The 16,342-nt window shown below is 45.6% G+C and overlaps 1 protein-coding gene across 1 annotated transcript in view; it reads left to right on the forward strand.

Moving 5' to 3' along the window:
* Window positions 1-5,256, forward strand: part of LOC115325646 — a 107,059-nt gene extending 101,803 nt beyond the window's left edge. Inside the window, exon 5 of the mRNA XM_040216600.1 lies at window positions 1,735-5,256. Within this exon, the coding sequence (XP_040072534.1) occupies window positions 1,735-4,253 (2,519 nt within the window). The 3' untranslated portion in view covers window positions 4,254-5,256. The remainder of the gene's footprint in view (window positions 1-1,734) is intronic.
* Window positions 5,257-16,342: the final 11,086 nt, after the last annotated feature.

Below are 16,342 nucleotides of genomic sequence, written 5' to 3' on the forward strand. Positions count from 1 at the left end.
TAGGCTGCCATCCTTTACAACCTAGCGACAATAAATGAAAGGGTCAAGGGTCAAGGAGGTTTGAAAGCATTCGCGCGGAGAGCGGTGAAGAGCGCGCTCGAAGTTGCTACATCCGTGCTGTTTTGTCGCAGTAGTGTTTTGGCACGTGCTAGCTCTTCTGTCGCTGTGCCATTTTGACGCTGTGCCGTTTTGACGCTGTGTTGTTTTGTCGCGTGCTCTTTTGACGCGTGCTGTTTTGTCGCCGTGCTGTTTTGACTCTGTGCTGTTTTGACGCGTGCTGTTTTGACCGTGCTGTTTTGTCGTGTGCTGTTCTGTCGCGTTCCCACTCGTGACATCACTGGCAAACCCAGGGACTCCGCTTTCCTAACAGTAACGTACTGTCGACGGTTCGTAAGATAGGAATCAACCCAACGTAAAAGGTAATCGTTTTCGAGCATCTGCTTAAATTTGAACAGTAGTTTTCGATGCGACACCCTGTCGAAAGCTTTCGCAAAATCTAAGAAGATAGAATCCACTTGGCCATCGTTGTCCACTGTCGGAGAAAATTCATGGAATGTGTAGAGAAACTGAGTAACTGTTGAGTAACTACGTAGGAACCGATGTTGGACTTTTACCAAAAATTCTGCGGATTCTAAAAAAGTTACAATGTGTTTAAAGAAAAATGTTCAAGAACTTTGCTCCATGTGCTCGGCAGCGAAACAGGTCTGTAATTCGAAACGCACTTTTTATCTCCACTTCTATGAATTGGCACAACTTTCGCTACTTTCCAGTCTTTTGGAACTTCGCCAGTTTTTAAACTGCAAAAGTATATTTCATAAAGATAGTTCGCACTCCATTCCACATACCTGTGAAGGAATGCGTTAGGAATCCGGTCCGGGCCGCATGACTTTTTAACGTCCAGTCGGAGGAGGCTATCAAAAATACCACTTATTGACACTACTAAGTCGCCAATTTTACGGTGGTCATGAGTAAATGGTGGCATTATGAAATTATTCATGGTATAAACAGTAGAAAAAAAAGCAATTAATCTCGCTTACTATACTCAGTTCATTGGTGAGCGTGTTCCCGTTGTGGCCAAGTCCCTTGATAGCTAAATTTGTTTTAGTCAAATGTGCGTAAAAGTTTCTGGGGTTTTCCGTTAGGAAAACCACAGAATGGCTTGCTTAATTGCACTTCATTCGTATATAACGAGTAAGAGTGCTACTTTTTTAGGAATTCTACATATCTTAATTGTCTTTGGCAGCGATTACTTATTCACATTTACCTGATTCTCACCGCAATGTGTACGTTATTTTTTCTCCCATCACTAAGCAGCCTGTAGCTGCTGAGCTTACTGAAGATGTACTTTCACATTTATTGCTATTCGACGGGCTGCTCAAATATTCTGCGCAGTATGTGGATTAGTTCGCAACATCTTACGAGGTCGCCTATGTAGCGTTTGGAAAGATCCGTATTTTCAGTACTCACTTCTTTTTAAATATATGTATTGTTTTTTTACCGAACACTCACAATGTCATAAACCTCCGAATATTTAGACCGTCTTGTACTCAATCGGTGTTTAAGAATGACGTCGCACGCATTTCGTAGTACGGTGTTTGTTAGTTTTGTTTGAGTGGCCGAATATTTGTTTGTATTGCAGTATGTCGTTTCTACCCTTCTCTCAATCCCGTCATAACTGGGGTTCTAGTCAGAGAAGAGATATTAACCATAAATAGCGTCCAATCCCAATCGCAGGAGGCCGTCGCACTGTCTTCAACTGCCCGGGTTCACTTCTCTTTGACTGGAGGACAAGCCGGTGCCGTCCCGCCCAGGAGGTGTCCTGCCAGAACTTGTCCTGCGTAGAGGGACAGGACGGCGTCTTCCCGGACACTGCCGACGGCTGCCGCCGCTACTACAGCTGCCGCGACGGCGTCAAGTCCGAGCTGGTATGCCCCCAAGGACAGCTTTTCCAGGAGAAGTCCCGCAAGTGCCAGAACTCTCGAACAGTTCGCTGCCAGGGCTGGACCGGCTTCTCCTGCGCGGGTCTACCAGACGGCTACTACCCTGACTTCCGAAGCGGATGCCGCAATTTCGTCCTCTGCATCAACTCTAAGGCCAAGTCGTTCGCCTGCCCGTCAGATCTCGTCTTCAACCGGAGGCATCTGGCCTGCGACTATCCGTGGAAAGCCACTTGTGAGCGTCCCAAGGAAGTCTCTGAGTGTTCGTCCAGGTCGAACGGGGTCTTTCCCGTCCTCGAGACAAACTGCCACGACTTCGTCGTCTGCCGCGACGGGGTCATGGTCGAACTGGGATCCTGCCCACAGGGAAAAGCGCTAAACGCTCTAACGGGCACTTGCCAGCCGAGTTCGCTGGTGACCTGCGCCGCCGCTGCCGATCCGGACTGCCAAGGCCGCTCGGACGGAATGTACCCGGATGTCAAGTCGGGATGCATGGCCTTCTACGTCTGTCTCGGGGGCAACAGGGTCATTACGTCGGTCTGTCCGGGCGGGTCGTTGTTTGACGGCGCCACTGCGACGTGCCTGCCGGAGAAACTGGTTACTTGCCTCACGCGGGAGGTCGCTGAGGCACCAGACTCGGTGGCGTACTCGCAGTACGAGTGCGACGGAAGAATCGGCGTGTTTCCCGACTACTTGACGTTGTGTCAGGGCTACAAGGTATGCGTCGACGGTCAGGAGCGCCTAGAGACATGCGAGCAAGGCCTCAAGTATGACGCCGAGTCGGCTCGATGTCGGAACGCCACGGAAGAGACGGAGAACGCTTGCAGGCCGCCGCGAGTGGTCGGTACGTTCAGGTGCCAGGAAGGAAACGGCGGAGTGTTCGTGGACTACAACAGCGGTTGCAAAACCTGGCACGAATGCCTTGGTTCGGAGGGCGTGTCTTATTCCTGTCCCACGGGGCAGGCTTTCGACACGGAGAGACTTTATTGTCGGGACGCTACCAAGGTTCGCTGCCAATCCTCCAAGATCGGGTTTTCAATGGTAGCCTCCATCGGCAAGAATATACAAACGCTGCCCAAAAACGAAAGTGACGTTCCTGTCGATTGCGGCGAAAGCCCCGCTGGAGTATACGCGGGTTCGGATTGCCAGGATTTCCACATCTGCGCTCCTAGTGGACTGTCTTCTCACCGCTGCCCTAACGGTTCCGTGTTCAATACTTCAAACAAACTCTGCGATCTCTCCAGCCAACACAACTGTACGAGGGCCACCGAGAAGCATGTTTGGCCGGGATCGGAAGACAGCTTCTCGTGTGACAGCCGGCCGGACGGGATGTACCCCGACTACGTCCAGGACTGCAAACGGTATTTCGTTTGCGAAAACGGTGCAAAAACCACAGTGTACTGCCCGGTCGGAACTCTCTTCAACGAGCTTCTTATGGTTTGTTCGAAATTTGACGATGTCATCTGCGAAGAACGGCACGCACTAAAACGCCCTTCGCATGACATCACGACCATTACGTCGCTGCCCGAAACGACCTCTAGTTCGAACGAACTTACGACCCCATTCTTGACGGCGTTTACAACGACACCGTCACCGGCACAGGGTCTTCGCCCACACAAGGATGATACCGGGTTCACGTGTCCATCTGGAAAGACAGGCTTCTTCGCGGACTTCAGCTCTGGCTGCCAAAAGTTCCACATCTGCTTTCGGACGATCCGCAAGACTTACAGCTGCCCGAGTGTTCTTCTCTTCAATCCGGCAAGCAAGACATGCGACATGCCGAATAAGGTCGACTGCCGACCGCGGTCGTCCCACACCAAGTCAGCGCACCCTCGCGACCTGTGTTACTCCAAGTCGCGGGGTTACTACGCCGATCACGCGAGCGGATGCCGCAAGTACGTGAGCTGCATCGACGGCAAGGCCGTCACTTACCAGTGCCCGAGCGGCACGCTCTTCAACGTGGCCACCTGGACCTGCGAGGCCGAAGACTCGGTCACCTGCACCGACAACAGGACGGTGACGTCGCTGGAACGCCACGCGCATGGCATTCCGTCCAGATTCCACTTCGACTGCAATCAGATGGAGGACGGTTTTTACCCAGACCTCGCCCGCCACTGCCACGTCTTCTACCGCTGTCATCGGGGACAGAAGTTCTCGCATTACTGCAAGCAGGGCCTGTTGTTCAATCCCAAGACAGGCATCTGCGACTTTGAAGGGAATGTCAAGTGCTCCATGGATGACCAGTCTGAAGAGGAGGACGTTTCTACGGCGCCTCCTTTGGCCACGACTGCGAGAACGCCGAGGGCGGCGAACTGAAGCTGTGGTCGCCTAACAAACGCTGATCCACTCTTTCGTGCTTTCATTCTTTTGCCGTTGCTCCGAAGGGCGGCTTGATCTAAGTATTTTTAGTGATTCTAAAAGAGATTCCTGTTGTTATGGTCTGTGCTGATATAGCGGCGTAAAGCGGTCATTAAAGACACCTGTTTTTGGGAGCGACTGCACGTTGCCCGTTTTAGACATACTGTACAGATTTAGTGATTTAGAGATTATCTATTTTGCATTTCTCCGATCGAAAATAGAAATAAAAAAGACAAACCCAATATGATCATTGTCGGTGTGGCATACATCAGACCATCGGCAATAAGTAAGTAAATTAATCTTCTCAAACACCATTGAACTAAATAAGTGAATATTGCGTTTTCGCGCTGAGTAGGAAATGTTGCATTGAACTTTTCGATACATTCTTATCTATGCTAAGACAGCAAAACTAAACACAAGCTATTGCAGATAGAACAGAAATAGTGAACTCCCTAACCAATATAAAGAATCAATAGTAATAGAAACCGAATGTTTTATTTTTTTTTATCAGCCGAGATCTGATATATCTCAAAACGTATTCATAGATCTTATCGAAGTCGAATGCAAACATTTTGTTAGTGTTGTGTTGGAAACATAGCTGAAACGTTTCTAAAATGTAAATTTATAACTTTCTGGAACTTGGAGACGTTAGAGCGGATCGCGTGTGTTTTATTTTCTATTTTTGTTTTAATTTTTTATTGGTTGATCGTTTGTTACTAATATTATTTCAACCTCGTCGTGGGCTCTTCATGATGCCTTCGGACGTTTTGTTTAACATGTACGCTCACCCACGGGAATACATGAATCTGTAATCCTAATAGGAACAAGATGTTCACTGAAATGTTTCAGTGGTGTTTTCTTTTTTTATTACTTACGAATGTTTTTGCTTCAGCACCAGGATTTTAGGATGTCTCCTCAAGATCTTGATGTTCCTGTCAAAAATAAAAACAAACAAGCAAATTGTCGTGCTTACTTTATAATGTTTTTAACTGGGGAATGTCTAAGTGGCCCTAAAGACTTGAATTGAAGCATTGACTCTCCAGCAGGAACGAAACAGCGAAAAACATGCCTCAAAAAGCTGTACCTGTAAGTACGTTAGAAATTATATTTGTTGGCCATGATATCGCCCACGTACAAGATATAAAGTTAATTTTTTTGGACATGCTTTGTCTCCACCAGAACAGTTCAGATGGTAGAAAGTTTGGTTTATAAACTGTGGAGATATACACGCAATATGGCGGCTGTATATATCTCTTACTACATCACACGCTTGGATCTGGAAAAAGTAGGTTATTTATCTGGCGTGAAAATTCTGTTAGCGCACTTTCTGAGTACAGTTCTGATGTCTACGTCACATGTAGCAGGCAGGTGAAAAATTTGAGCCGATCTAGGGCATACTAAAGATACTACGATTTTTTTAAAGTATCCCTTCTATAAAAATATTACTACGACTACACCACGCTTAAAAAAAAGCCTAAATTAGTTTAATTAATTAAAATCACGCAAAGGTAAAACAAGATTTGTAAGCTAAATATTTCTGAATGTATATAGGTTAAAGCTATTTGTAATGGCATTTCGTCAAACATAAAACAATTTTCATCTCAAAGATAAAAAAAAGGAATTTAAAATTTCTGCATTTATTCCTGCTCAAAAAAAAAAAAAAGAAGAGATTATTAAGATGCCGCTTTGAGGATTACACACGTTTAAGAATTCCTATTTTGCGCCATGAGGATTATTTACAGGTGCGGATATTAAAAACATTTGTGTATCAAAACTGTGGGCTATGTCACAAGACAGGCCAAGTACAATTTTGAAGATTACGCTATTTTACGGTGGACGCCACTATAGTCCGAAGGGGCTAGAACAACCCCCGGTTTCGGTCGTAAAAACACCACTACACATAAATAGAGTTTTACTAGATCGTTTTGGCTCTCCCGCTAAGCTACACGCTAGAGCAACGACGCTACTGCGTATGCGCGCTGATAGCGGAAATATTGCGGAGCTGCGAAGGCTAGCAGAGGAGCGCTATCGGACCAAAATAGCGAGGCGCGTAGCGCGGCGTGCAAGCTGGGTCTCGCGAGAACGAGCTTTGCCGAGATAAGCGAGAGTCAGCGAGGGACGCAATTCAAGATGGCCGTCACGCCGCGCCTCTCCGGTCTGTGCGCTTCGCGATGGTGGTTCTGAGGGGCGGATTCTATCTTGCTGCTGTAACAAGTTGCTGCGACAAAGCCGTTCCACGAATGCAACAGGTAGCAATTTACGGCGGACATGCTAAATACGGCCACAACAAAAAAGAAAGAAAAAAAAAAGCTAAGCAGTTTGTGGTGCTGTGAGCGAAGGGTGCGGCCTCCTGCCCGGCCGCTTTGTCGTGAGGACAAAACCGACCAAGGAAGCGAGCAAGCAGGCGGATGTGAGGGATTTCCGTGGCGTTTCATTTTCGGTGAACAATGACACAACAGAAGAACTACGGTTATCATTTATGTTTGAAGATTTTTTTCGGTGGCTTTGGGACTTTTGGCTTATATCGGAATGGCTTGGACAACTTGGCCGTTAGTTTTATTCAATTACAAACATAATAGTCGTCTACTTACAAAAGAAGCAACGATTAGCACGTTATTCAATAAATAACAAACTACTGTATTAAGATACCCACGTTAATAAAAAAAAATTCCGCAGAATTACTTTACAAATCTATTTTACGCGAGGCCTAGTGTCTGAAATAGCCGCTGGCGGCGTTGTGTTAGCTCTCGTAACGTTGTAACACGTAGTCGGTTGCACATGTTCTACTAAAACTTAAAATGGTGGTTCAGCTACAGTACATATAGCGGAGGTTGTAGCGGCTAGCGTATAGCGCAACGGGAGTGACTGAACGATCTTCTAAAGCATTCTATTCTTTAAAGCCGAAAAATCATGAGCCATTCCACTCGGTGTAGGTGGATGACCAGCTAAGCTGTTTTAGCACACGACACAGACCCACCCCCGGGGAGCCGGAGGAAGCTGGACACGTGCGACGAGACCGCCGCTCGGTGGAAAGTAGACACGTGCGACGGGACGGCCACCCCGAGAGAGCGGAAGGAAAGGAAACTAGGCACGCAAGCGCTTGAAACGACGACAAAGAGGGGGCTGTGCGAGCGCGGACATGGCCGTCGCGGGTCGCACAGCCGCAAATCTTTGAGAAACAGTTATTTTCTACCTGATAGAGTACAGATATTGAAAACGGTTCCTATTGATAACTAATGTACTGAATGGGCCTATTTTGCTAAAATACTCGAGCATTAGAGAGGATTCTGGGAATGGTGGTCCACGCGCCGCACATGCCGGCGCCTGCAGCAGTGACTGTTCTAAAGCAAAAGGCCTAAAACGAGGGGCATCATGCACGCGCGTTTGTCAGCGCTTTATTGTGGTTATTTACTTCGAACCTTTTATACGGCGGAGGCGTGCGCCTGCGGCACGTGCGGCGATGCGAGCTAGAGTTTTTCGTCACGCACGCGAAAAATCACATATAGTCATTGACAGCTTCGCTGTAAAATCCGCAGATTTTAGCAGTGTACAAAGAACCTAGCTCGTGGAGTTTCCTTCTCCCCTTTGCTGCTCCAGAAGCAAACTTGAATGGTACTCATTACAAGTAATGAAACTACCTGTAATCGATTACTTTTTGAAGTAGTTTTTTAATAATTTGAATACATTTATTATAAATTAATCACAAGCGTAATATGATTACTTTTAAAAGTACTGAAATTACTCGTATAAATTGCTATTATCCCCTTGCCTTTCTAATGGCGTTCTTGTTTCTTCAACCGAGAAATCCTTGAACCAAGTGTTTGAGAGAAGGATGGCTTACCAGCATTTACCTTTCTGGAGACGCCAGCGTCACCAGTGAGCGCATTGGGGCATTATGGGAACTGTGAGTGTGTCGCGCCCTTTAGCCAAGCCAAGACTAGACAAGTGAAGCCTTTCGTGCTAGGTGGCGCATGCTGCCGCCCGAATTGCAACACCATTCTTAATGCATTCTTGCATCCGGGCTAGCTAACGGTCTTCGAACGTTGTTGGAACGAGTTGCGTTTATTTGTTTACTGGCGAAGGAAAATAAAATGTACCAACCAGCTCAACTGATTCTTCTAGCAGAATAACTAAAAAACAAACCACGTTGGGTGCGTGAGTGATAACTCGCTCTTTTGCCGCGTAACCCACGTGCGATGGACCACAAAAAAAAAAAAAAGAAGAGGAACGGTTTTTTGTCCAGAAAGATGGCCAATTCACAAAAAGGGCAGTAGACCGACGTGCTGGGATTGAGGGTTTCTCACGTCAAATTGGCAAAGCAGCGCAGCACAGGACGCTGTAAAGATTGCCGTCTGCCGTACACAGGGACCCAACGCGAACTTAGGCCACGTTTTTGCTCGCAGGCGGTACGGCGGTAGCGGCAGCAGACGACGGAACTGCGACCCTCACTGTTCCCAGAATTCCTCACGCGCGCCGCTTGAGGGCGCGGTACCTTCCAGAAAGGTTCATTGGCGAATTAAGAAGATAAGCAGCTTATAGTTAGGTTATTTTTATTCAATATTGGACGGTACGAAGTACTAGTTTTTAATCCCGCAAGAAATATGTCGTTTTGAAACACGGAAGTAATAGGAAAAGTTACGGGTACTTCTTAAAGTAACAGTCAATTAATTTTCTTCTCGTGTAATCAAGTAACTTAATTTAATACATTTACCGTTATCCAGACTTTGGCTCGTTACTCGAAAAATGTAATGGATTACAACTACAAATTACCGAGCCTCAAATGTAATGGATTATCGTTACAAATAACTTCCACTGAGAAGTAACGGATTACTTTGCTTGTTACGTTACAAATTACTCTTACGTTACTTTTTCCCTACAATGAACCAGAAAACAACAAAACCAATTTTGATATTTTTTTAAAAATGTTCGGCAAAACTACTTTCCCTTTCTCATACGCCCGTATTATGGTAGTCCTTGTAAAAATAAAATATTGTATTTAAGCGAAAGAGTGTAGATGCCCCCAAGCTCCTCCAAGCTGACAAGGCACCGAAATCTGCAACCACACCCGCCATCCCGCTAGCTTACAGTCCCCGGAAATGATCCCTGGAATTGTGCAGACAGAGCTGGCGGTGTGCACGCTCAGTGGCAGCGTCTACTTCCGCTAATATATTCGGAGCTAAAGAAGCAATCTACGAAAGCTCCCGTTTGACTCTGGTGTATCACCTGTTATTCACAAGAAAAGAAAAATTCGGTTTTAACTTTACAATGTATAGCCCAACGGTGTACCAGCTTACCTAGATGTGTTTCCGTAGATAAAGGTTTGTTGCGCTTGCTGTTGACAATGTGTGTGTGCGTGTTTTTTTTTTCTTCTGGCAAGCAAATTATGCACTGAAACTCTAGGTTTCCGTTCCCCTTAATGCCCTGAATTTTGAACATTAACAGATGGCCATGGAGACGACGGACACTCCATGACCGAAAACTCGACCTGTCAGAGAAATGGTGGCGATTATGGGTTATCGATCGTTCATCGGTTCCGACTTTCATACCAATATTGGTGGAGGCCAGGGGAGGGGAGGGCATACAGAGAGAGAAAAGCGGTGTCCTTCGGTCATTCAAAACAACAGATTATCACACCACATTTACGGGTTCTCTCCCACTCTCTCTGTCATCACTCCTTACATGGCTTAACCCCCCCCCCCCCCCCTTTTATGTTGACAGCTGACTCTAAAGTTAGGAGTGAACTCAGCCACCATGCCTTGACAGGTAAATCAAAAGAAGTATCGTCCGTACCCTCGAGAATGATGCTCTTAACCTCGGACCGGGCGCTTTCCAACCGTGCCTCAAGAGTGTGCTTGGATACAATAGAGCACATCAAAGATAAAGAGAATTCGACCCCCTCGCGCGAAGCCACATCGTCTGTTACGCGGGTTGTGAACCCGCGAATCGATGGGGTACGAGCAGCGTTTGACGTCTGTGCAAGTGGCGGGAGGCGTCCAAAAATTTGAAAGAGTGAAGGGGTGTAAAAGACAAAAGCAAATGAACACGAAGCGGTTTCTCCTGCCCGGGAGAGGAAGAAACACACACTGGAAAGTGACGGAGGGCCTACTCGGCGTTACCTTACTTGATCTTTGTCTTTCGTATATCTGTACATTTCTTGCCCGTTTTTCTAGTGGTTCTAGTTGCCGGGCATACAAAAAAATTCTGTCTTCTCTTCGGCTATCCTCCCCTTCCTGATGTTTTCAATGTTGCTGAACTTGCACTCTTTATGCTGCTGAATGTTCTGCTCTTAGAGCTCCAGTTACTGTATTATGTTCATATTTTGTTTAAAAAAGTAACGAGTAATGAAAGTAATCAGTGACCAATATTTTGTAATAAAATTACATTACAAATTACCGTTGAAAATTGTAACGTGGCAATTACAGAATTACTTGAAAAGTAACGAATTACTTCCCAAGTTTGCCGTTACCGATAAAAAGTAATGCACGTTACATTTGCGATACTTTCTTAATTATGAATTAACACGTTTTACTGTCATACAGGTACACATAAGCGCCATCTTTTAAGAAATATTAGGTGCATGCAGAGATTGAACATAATTACTTCATTTTTTTACGATTTATCCAAAATACTTATATGGAAAAACGCAAAGAAAAAAGCAAAAACTCAGAAATCCGCATAGCTAGGCGTTTGAAAACAAGAAAATATTAAATTATTATCTCTATTTTTTAAAGATTAGAGTAGAAAAAGTAAAGAGTAAAGTAACTCTGTTACCCGTACGTTACTCGAATAATTAATGAAAGTACGTTACCCGTTACTGTTTTCAGAAAGTGACGAGTACTTTACACGTTACCGGGAATAAGTAATGCGCTACCGATAACGGCGTTACTCGTAACACGTTACCGGAAAGAAGTAATGCGTTACCGCTAACGACATTACTTGTAACACGTCAAGGGGTATTCACACGAGGGAGAAATCCTGGGAATTTCTCCCCGGCACGCGCATCTCACGACGAAAACGTCAGGCTTTGCGATGTGCAAAAGCCTCGCGTTTTCATCTCGTGATACGGGCGTGCCGGGGAGAAATCTCGGGATTTCTCCCTCGTCTGAATACCCCTTTACCGGCAACACTGGTTCATGCCCCCACGACAGCCAGGTACTCCCATTCACGCACTGTGTAGTGTCTCTCTGCTTCCTTGAGAGTCTTGTTCATGAATGAAACCGGTTTAGCGTGATCATTTTCGCCCTGCAGAACCAGCCACGCCCATGGCACTTGCATCGGTACCGACGACAAATGGTCTACTCAGGTCTGGTAGCCCTACTACTACATTGCACGCAACAAGATTTCGTAGGTCATTGAAAGCCGTTCGCTGCTGATTTTCCCACGTCCATCAAGCATCCTTCCGCAGCAGGAAAGAAAGGGGTCTTGCTACTTCTGAGAACCCAGGAATAAAATGACGATAATATCCTGCTAGGCCCAAGAATGCTTGCAGCTGTTTCACTCTCTGGGCGGTGGAAAAGCCTCTCACTGCAGCAACCTTCTGTGGATCTGAACGACATTCCATTAAAGAAAAGATATGTCCTAGAAACTTGAGGGACTGCCTGCTCAGTTGGGTCTTGCTGGGATTGATTGCGGGCTGAGCCTGCTCAAACCTGTGGAACACTTCCTCAATGTGGCCCAGGTGGTGTTCGAAGGAGATGGAGTAAATAAACACATCATCCAGGAAAGCCATGTGGAATCTCTGCTTAATATCTCCCAACACCTTGTCCATCAGAGCTTAGAAAGTGGCTTGTCCGCCAGCTACCCCAAGGGCATTCTTTTAAACTCGAACGTGTCTCGGTGACATATAAATGTCCTATTGGCTACGTCCTTGCTGCGTACTGGATCCGAAGAAAGCCCCGAGAGAAATGTAAACTTGTAAACAACCTTGCCCTTGTCATCTATAGGCTAACACCCGATACGTCTTTGGCACTAGGAAGACGGGCAAATTTGTTTTAGCATTAAGAGTGCGGTAGTCGACAGCCAGTTTACAACCTCCAGTTTTCTTGGCCACTAAGGCGGCCCACAAGACAAGTGGCTGGCACTTGGTTGGATAAGATCCTCTCGCAGCAGGTCTTCATTGCAGTCATCCTTCATCTGCCGCTTTTGAGCGTTGATTGGGCGAAGCCTGACACGGATTGGAGAGGACTCCCCAGTGTTTATGTAATGCTCCATTAATCTGCTGCAGCCAGGTCGTTTGTTAAAGATCGTGCCAAATCGTCCCAACAGAGCCACAAGATGTGGATGCCCGGCATGATCAATCTCAGGCTTGTCTTTCTGCGAGTACTGGGCATCTGTGGCCTTTCCTTCCTGCGACCCACTGTCCTCCCGCTCTTGGCAAACAGATCTTCCAAACCGAACGCCTCTTCACACGTGGGCGGACCGGCATCTTTTCTCTGGCACCAGGGACAAGACTCTGGTGTTCACACCCCAGCGACAAAGCTTTCAGAGCAACGTGTACGGAAATACTAGTAGTCTCAAGGAAGCCTTCATCCAGCACAGTGTCCCGACAAAGGTATGGAACGTGGAGGAAACGCTGCTTGCGTGATCCCCTTACTTAACGCACGCGGCATCTCACAGAAGTTGTTATTGAGACCACACAGTGACAAGACGAAGACGACGTTCCTCTTGACGGAGTTATGCACCTCCAGCCACAGCTGCCCTTATCGATGCATCTCCTGCAAGAGTGGTGCTTGATCCGATGTCGAGGATCGCGCGAAAAGCAGTGTCCGCTATATGGCGCTCCAAAAGTGGCTCGTTTCCACCTGCTGTTCCAGCAACCTGGACTGGTGTGTAGACGCTCGCTGGAACACCGCCTACTATCAGCAAGACCGCTTACGTAGGTCTTGCACCTTAAGCAGGTGCAAGACCTACGTAAGCACGCAAACAAATCTACCACAAAACCTAATTTACGGAGCCGTACACAAAACTCCGCGTACATGCCGCAAATAACAGAAGTAGATCTACAACATATAGTTAGCAATATAGTAACGTCAAAACCGCCCGGATACGACCAAATAAGGCCCAGAGATCTGCGCGTTCATTTTAACAGTCTACAAAATGTTCTTTTGGCGATATTAAACGAAATTTTTGAAACAGGAGATATACCTAATAAGATGAAGGTGTCGATAGTGTGGCCAATTTATAAAAAAGGGAACAAAAAAGATGTTTCCAATTACAGGCCCATAGCTTTATTGTCAGTCATTCATCAGATAATGGAAAGATTTATTTTAAAAACTATGACCTCGTTCTGCGACAAATTCTCGTTAATAAGTAACTGTCAGTATGGGTTCCGGAAAAATAAAAATACGTCACTTCTACTCGAAGACGTAGCGGATTTTATTAATGAGAAGATAGACAATAATAAAATTGTACTTGCCTTATTTTTAGACTTAACTAAAGCTTTCGATACAATAGATCATGATATTCTTCTAGATAAACTAGAAAGTCTGGGATTCCGAGGACCGTTCCTTAGATTTTTCAAAAATTACTTTACCAGCCGAACACAGAAAGTAAGAATTAGCAATAGTACAAGTGACACCATCAACCTCACCTGCGGTGTACCCCAGGGATCGGTATTAGGCACAATGCTATTTAATATATACATGAATGACTTTGCTTCTTTGCCTTTAATATCAAATATATATCAATATGCAGACGATACCGCTTTAGTTCTAGCAAACGAAAATTATAGTTCTGCGGCGTCCGCTTTACAAGAAGACATCAAACAAATAATGAACTGGTTTGTAGAAAACTACATTTTTGTAAATGAAAACAAGACTACTTTAATGTGCTTCAGAACCCATCAAAAGCGTATTCACCTCACCAAACCCATATTTTTTACATTCTGCGGAATGCACGAATTGTTGCTGCCCACCACTACCATACGCAACAGCAACTAAATACCTAGGAATTTACTTTGACGAACATTTATCCTGGAATTTGCATACAGATAACCTAATAAAGCAGTTGAGGATGATTTCATCTTACTTATACAGACTTCGTAGTCACGCAGACGTCACATTAAGGAAAACAGTTTACCAAATGTTACGTGAATCAAAATTGAGGTATGGTATAACAATCTACGCATGCTGTTCGAACACCAAAAAGCAAAAAATTGATAACATGGTAAAAAGAATGGTAAAGAACGTCACTTATGGAACCCGGCTCGAGCACATCCCATTCGAAGAACAGCTTATCGAACTTAATCTTCTGGCGATAGGTAATCTGAGGAACTATACAATCATCACGTCAAACTACTTCACGACCGATTACAAGACAAAGTCAACCAGACAAAAGCAGCTTAGGAGGACCGAGAAATATGATATTCCTAGAGTATACACGAATTATGGAACACGATCAAGAAATTATTATGTCCCGAATCTCTTTAACCAACTTCCTGGCAATTTGCAGGAAATGCAATCGTTACGTACTGTGAAAAAAGAAATATTGAAATGGTGTCAAAGCAGTTCGATTTGATTTTGGAAGTGGGCCCTTGGATTTTACTCATAATCTCGCATTGTCACTCATGTCAAAGGGAAGTGGGCCCTTGGATTTTATTCATAATCTCGCCTTGTCACTCATGTCAAACAATTTTGTCGCTTCTTTTTCTTTTTATTACTGATTCATGGCCGCTGCTTGTGTTGGTTCTTGTGTAGTGACTTTGCTGTTGAACATTTAGTTTCAAATATTTTCTAGTTGCTTTTGCATTTCATTATCGGAATTCACGAGCAACGTCTACGGTATCTTTTTTACATATGTATATATTTTTCATTATTTTTTGTTTTTCGCTCGGATAGACATTTTCCGTGTTGAGCGTTACTTGTTGTTTTTGGTTACTGCTGCATGCGGTGTTTCTTCTTTTTACGCGGGATGAATGTAACGGATATGATTGCACGACGCAAAGTTCAATCCGCGAAGTGTTCATGATTATTGAGCCACAGTACGACACCCCACGGGTTCTTGAAATTTAGTTTTTTTTTTTATTCTTGTTGTTTCTTTTTTTTTTCCTGTAGTAATGCGTTTGGGGGGGGGGGGGGGGAGGGAGACTTGTAGAGTTGGACTGCCCGTTCTCACACACAAGCACACATGTGCTTAAGTGAGACGATTCTGGAAAATGTATTTTTGAAAGAAACCTGGAATAAACTATTCTATTCTATTCTATTCTATATGCCATTTTCCGCAACACTTGCTTGCATGCGGCCATATTGGTTGCAGCGGAAGCGACGAGAGGAGCCTTGACGTCTGTCCGTAGGGCACTGGTGTGAAATGTGTCTGGCGCCCCCGCAGCGATGACTGAGGATTTCGAAATTATGACCCCTTGAATGATACGCTGGCGCTGAAGAATGGGACCGTGTAGGCCCAGTGGTGAGGATTCCTCTTGAACGTTGCTGCATCGATCTGATCCCTGCAATATGACGGTTATATAGCCACTGGATGCAGGGGCCAGGGATTCATTGTCGTAGCATCCAGGGCGGTCGTGATCCACGTTGCAGCACTCGAATCGGTTGCCGGAGGGGTCGTGTCGTCATGTGACTGTAAAACGCCAAATCTCGGCCATACTTATTTTCGGCTGAGGAGAAGCTACGCATTCCTGGCGCCGCCACACGGGCTCCTTTAGGCCATCGGAAGTATCGGTGAGTTTCTTGAGTGTGGCACAAGTACTTCCTTATATGAGAGCCCGGGATAACAAGTGCATTTGCTAGAGTACCCGTTCGACATTCTGGGCATCTGCTGCAGGCTCATCGATGCATTAGTAGAAACCATCGATGGTGTTAACAAACTTCTCAAGGTTTTGCTCGGCGTGTTGAGTTATTTTCCGCAGCTCCTCTTTCACTCGCTTCTTCTTGCTCACCGGGGAGGGCTCGTTTTTTTTTAATGAAGTGACGAAGCCGTCCACAGCTCGCAAAGGTGCCTGTGAAACGGAACCACAACTTAGTACTTCCCTCGAGTGCTGCAGGAATAACGCGGCTGATGCGGTGCTCGGTCTTGAGGCCACGAATAAGGTATAA

Source organism: Ixodes scapularis, unplaced genomic scaffold (assembly GCF_016920785.2).
Source record: "Ixodes scapularis isolate PalLabHiFi unplaced genomic scaffold, ASM1692078v2 PGA_scaffold44__24_contigs__length_19508400, whole genome shotgun sequence".
NCBI classification, from domain to species: Eukaryota; Metazoa; Arthropoda; class Arachnida; order Ixodida; family Ixodidae; genus Ixodes; species Ixodes scapularis.